Genomic DNA, 5,516 nt, shown 5'->3' on the forward strand with positions numbered 1-5,516 from the left:
TGAGACTTGAGTACAAAAACATCTTTTGTGCAGAAACACAATACAAAAAAAGTAAACCTACCATTTAAAATGAAATCAAAGGACTGGAAACTGGTTGACTGGACTGGTGTTGAAACTCAGTGTGTTATGTTTTTAAGAATTTGTTAATATCAGTATTGTCGGGCAACACAGGAATAAAACAGCTTATAATTTTTAATGATGATAAGTTGTGGCCTTTAGGGACATGAATACAAATCAGTAGCACAATTTTGATTTTTTTTTTTAAACTATGACTTAAGTGAAAACAAACGGTAGCCAAACTCTACTGATGTTGCTGCATACAGGATGAACACACACTTCAGTTCAACTTGACCCAATCTTGAGAGCAGGAAGACAAAACAATTGAAATTGAAATAATTACACATGACCACAGTATAGGATAAATCTCATACTTTACTTCTCTTCAAAACAATTACAGGATGACATTAAGGACAGATTTATCCACTTGTGAATCAGGTTTGATTCACAGCACACAGGAGACTGATGATTAAAATAAATACCTGACCTCAAACTAAGCAGGAAATGAAAACAAAAGTCCATCCTTTGTTCTCACATTCCTTCCCTTCACGTTGTCACTGGTTGAGGACATATGAAATGCCAAACCGCAGTGCACTTCAGAGGATGTTGATGGTGAACAGTTCAATAATGTCGACTGAGCTGCAGGATGAAGATGACGGGCTCCGGCGGCCTGGCATGCAGTTGGACCACAGTGCAAAGTACCGGCTGCAGTAGTTCTGGTTTATTATTTCAGTGTTTGTTCAAAAATAATCCAACACCGCCCTGACGGGAGGAAACAAAAAGTCATCACATTGTGCAACAGTGGAGGAAAACATAGATAGATAAGATTGTAAAGTTAACTTTAAGAGACATGAGTGACTCAGTTGTAACGGAATATTTGTTCATTTCTTATTTTAACTGGAGACCTTTGTTAAGCACTATCAAAAGTTAAACCCCAAATAAAAACACTTTTCAGAAGCCCAAAACTGATTTGTGACTTAAAAAGTCTCATGTTAAATAACTGCAGAGTGGTTCAAGGCTTTTCAGGCATTTCTGTCTTATGAGAAGCTGATACATATAGCTTTAAAATACACCACTGTCCTGGATTCTGGTCTCCTGACACCTCTAAACTGCCTGGTTTATTGTCTCTGAATCTCACTCTGTTTATCCTTTCATATCCAGACAGTTTTCCTCCTCGCTGCACATTAAGTGTTACCATCACGCTTCACTAAAAGAACGGTATTATCCAGGTGATGTTGTGCACCTTTTTTGCCAGAACTAGTGCGTGATATTCAAATAAAAGCATTTAATTTTTGTGTCAGACCAAATGATCTTTTTAACATTTTCACACTGATGGTGAATAATGAGATTCTAGAAATGTTCAGTGTTATTCTGTTACACAGATCAGTGTTTACACACCTAACCTGAATAAGGCAAAATGACCAGTTTGTAATGTTTTATCAGAGGATATCTTACAGTTTCCATACAGTGAGTACACTCAAATGTGTTAGAGACACAGGGTGTCACACTACAAGACAATTTACACATGGATGATAGATGCTTTGGGAATTTTACATTTCATTTCATTACAGTGATGTGTGTCATAACTGTGGAGGTGGTTACTCTGGTAAATGTCCTGCATGGGAAATTAGTAATATTCACACATCTTTTCTTCATTACAATTGCATTTTACACAGAAGTAGCAACACAAAGAGAAGAGCATACACAAGGTTATCACTTTCTTTGACTCTCAGCAAAACATCTGATGAAGAACTATGTAATCAGAATAAATGACCTAGGCCACGTTGATGGAAATAAAGGAATATATCACCTAATGCAACAACGTGGCTCTTTTATGTGTTTTCAATTATTTTTGGACAACAATGGATTTCTATGGGATGGAGGCATTAGCTAGTGTATCAGGCTGTGGCTACACAGACAATACTTGCTACTGTTGAGGGATAAATAGCTCCACCCGCTGATACCTGTTGTCGCCATTTGAGCAGAAGAAATATACACATATACACAATTAGCTGCAAAATAAGTTTTGAAAACCTGTCGTGTAGAAAATCCATGTAAGAATGTTGCTCTTCATTCATGTTCTCATTTTACTACTCGCCTCCAGTGCTGCCACCACAGTTGGCAGGAAAAAAAATGATACCTATGTCCAACAATCCTGTTGTATGATAACAAACAACATGGATTTTTTTCATGTCTTCTGTTTAATTAGTTAAATTCACCGACTTACACACCCAGAAATGCTGCAGACTGCATGTATGAAAAAAACAAAACAAAACTGTAGGCTCGTGTGTACTTTTCTATGTCATGTTCAACCCTGTGAATTTGCCATGTTGACTTCAGTCAGGTTGTACAAACATGTCAAGGTGAGTAAAGTGAGGCACGATAACCATGTTTGTGTATAAAAGTTTGCTTTTAATGCACGATTGATGTGTGTGTGTGTATATATATATATATATATATATATATATATATATATATATATATACACATACATACATATATATACATATATACACACACACACATACATACACACATACACACACTCAGTTCTGAGTACACTGTAGATTGACTTAAAGATATAGATAACTAGACTATTTTTGAATTAAGACAAGTGGGAAACACGGAGGAGTTTTATCAGTTTTAAAAAGTCTCTTAAAGTCAACATAAATGTAAAAGCTGGAGCAGAGTAGCACCACATTTTAGTTCTGTTCAGTTGTGCTACATCTTTCTGGCTTTAAAAGATCCAGTAGGTGCGGAATTACTGATGCTGAGGTATTGGTATCCCAAAGAAAGCTGTGATGACACTATAATTATCAAGTGACATTCTCTGTATTAATCATGTGCTAGAGCAAAAACACACAGTCACACCTCCTCCACTTTTATTTCTGTAGTCATCTCTTCGCCATTCCTTGGACTCACCTGACATTATTCGTCCTTCTTGAATTTGCCGCTGATGTAGGGAACGTAATCCAAAACCAATCGCCAGTCTGTGAAGTGGACCAGAGCTACACCTCCGACTGTGCCCCAGACAGCCATGGTTGGGACCCTGAGAAGTAGAACACGTTCAAGATTTACCAGGTTTTCTTCCATTTAAAGCGGAAGAAAGAAAAACACAAACCTTGAAACTAGTCAGGATCAAGCTAATAAGGTTTTTTGTTTGATACAGTTTCAGTTGTTTAGTCTGTGGCTGAAAATGATTCTCATTGGTATTATAAATATTATACACTTAAGCAACAAACATTAAGCCCCTATTGAGTAGCACAAAAGAAAGGTGATCAATTTGTTAAGTAATACCTGACAAAAATGAGCAGTAGTTGATTTACTAATCTATTGTGTAAAAATGATTGCTTTTATTCCATTTCTTATCTATCAACCTGTCTGACTAAGTACACATTTAAAACACATTAATATGACATACCTGACTCTTGTTGTCTAAATGGGTGCATTAATTTATGTGTGTAAATGCGACAAAGTTTATCTATCATTATTGTTGTGTGTCTGTACGTTTGTGTGTGGGGTATGAAAACAATCCACCCTTTGGGACAATAAAGACTATCTAAATGATTAATAGAGTAATCTAATTATTTATTTGTCAAAATTGTTAAAAAATCGACAGTTCCAATCCCACAACTAAGATCAGTCACCTTTAATGATTAGACTAAATATGTCCTCCACAAACTGGGTGATAGAAGGTATAAAAATCACACTTTAGCTGCGGTAACGGGAGAAAAGACATCGCAAAACAGTTGTCATAGAATACGTTAAAGAAAATCATATTTTTACTCAAAAAATGACATTTTAGTCATGTTTTGACCCGAGTTTAGCTGTTAGGTAAAGGCAGCATGTCCCCACAGCAATGACCTCAGTTAAGCTAAAAGCTAACGTTAGCTAAAGACACATCAAGGTTCTGAATATCAAAGTATTGACTTCTTTCTGTTTTTTCCCACTTCTACAATACTAAAAAACGTCTTACCATGACTTGACAATGGCCACATACTTCTGGCCGATCACTTTACTTATCATTTTGGCTGATTTGTGTCCTCTTGACGCCGGACGAGCCGCTTTTTAAGCTGAGAAGAACTTCCGATTCTCGCTTGCTGCCTAGTGCGCATGTGCAAGGAGTACTTCCGCTTTCACCAGTGTCCTAAAAACAATAAAAGCATAGAGCTGCATTCCTGAAGAGCATTATTACTGCCTTTTTCTTTTCAGTATTTTAGTTTACGCAGGGCTTACATTGTGCATATTCCTCAATAAATGCGTTTTTAATCAAATTACCAAAAATTAATGGCACACCTGGAGACAGGTAGCCTTTGTCTCTGAAGCTCTGGCAACATATATGAACATCTAATGAAGCTGCTGAGTGTAAATTGCCGCGCACACTTTACCTGATGGGCTACAGTACAGCTCATTTCTGCCCCCTAGCGTTTTATTCGAGCTATAGTGAGCTGAGATGTTAATCACAGTGGGGGTCACGGAGCTGGGCAGGGAGCAGCAAACACATAACTGCATCTAATGGGATCACAAGTATAAATACACGTGTGGGACAGTGAGGCACTTTTATTTTCCGTTGTCGACTTATATTATGTTAGAAGTGTTTGGCAGAAACTGGTTGCTTAACAACAAGCAGCTGTTGTACTTTCTTTGAATTTTGAACATTACTTTGTATCATTTATGTGATTATACATGGATTTGCCAAACCAGTTTGTATCTTGTCACCAAATGCTCTTACTGGTATTGCAGTGTTGGTTTCAGCCAGATTAGCCACAGTTATGTAGGTATTTTTGTGCTAACGCTGCACAGATGTCTGTGTTGTGGTGGATGCCTGGAAAATGTAAAGTAACCGCATGTTTTCTTGTGGGTTTTTCACTCATAAAAAGCTCAACTATTAAAACATGACTCATAAGCAAAAGCTCTTGAAAAAGCCATATTGTTGGTTTGTCTATGAAATCATCTCCACCTGCTTGGTCTTTCCAGTTGTTCAGGGGCAAATTACAGCTATATTTCACAAAAATACAGGTATATTGAGTTGTTTCTCTTCCATCAATTTGCATTACAGAAAAGAAAATGTAATAATGTGTTTTACCTTTTTCACATTTGAGTTTTAAAAAAAAAAGACAGATAAAGGTGAATTTTGTTATTAAAAATGGCACATTTATTGCTACATTACTGTTATATACACAACAGTTCTCAATATCTACTTTATATATAAAAAATAGGAAACTGGAGGCACTTTGAGGACATAGCCTACATAGATATTGTCCCCAAACATGAGTGAAGACAGTGAGATCTGTAGCACATCGTTTGTTATGGAGGAAAGAAAGCATCTGCTGACAAAGAAAATCCGGTGCATGTTTTCATACTTGGATACTGTAGACATATCTTTCATGTAAAGAAATAAAAGTCTTTAGTAGTGATTTTCTATATCACTACAAGACCACGTTTTTTTTGCCGAAAGA

The 5,516-nt window shown here is 36.7% G+C and overlaps 1 protein-coding gene across 2 annotated transcripts; it reads right to left on the reverse strand.

Moving 5' to 3' along the window:
• Positions 1-414: 414 nt before the first annotated feature.
• Positions 415-4,174, reverse strand: uqcr11 (ubiquinol-cytochrome c reductase, complex III subunit XI). Of its 2 annotated transcripts, none has more exons than XM_067605601.1 (3): positions 4,034-4,174; positions 2,980-3,106; positions 415-819 (listed from the first exon to the last, which is right to left on the reverse strand). In XM_067605601.1, the coding sequence occupies exons 1-2, from the start codon at positions 4,081-4,083 to the stop codon at positions 2,986-2,988; spliced, it is 171 nt and encodes a 56-aa protein (XP_067461702.1). In that variant the 5' UTR covers positions 4,084-4,174; the 3' UTR covers positions 415-819; positions 2,980-2,985. The 2 variants fall into 2 exon arrangements, with proteins under 2 accessions (XP_067461702.1, XP_067461701.1); XM_067605600.1 differs by having other exon boundaries at positions 2,976-3,106; positions 4,034-4,172.
• Positions 4,175-5,516: the final 1,342 nt, after the last annotated feature.

The sequence above is a fragment of the Thunnus thynnus genome, chromosome 12 (assembly GCF_963924715.1).
Source record: "Thunnus thynnus chromosome 12, fThuThy2.1, whole genome shotgun sequence".
NCBI classification, from domain to species: domain Eukaryota; kingdom Metazoa; phylum Chordata; class Actinopteri; order Scombriformes; family Scombridae; genus Thunnus; species Thunnus thynnus.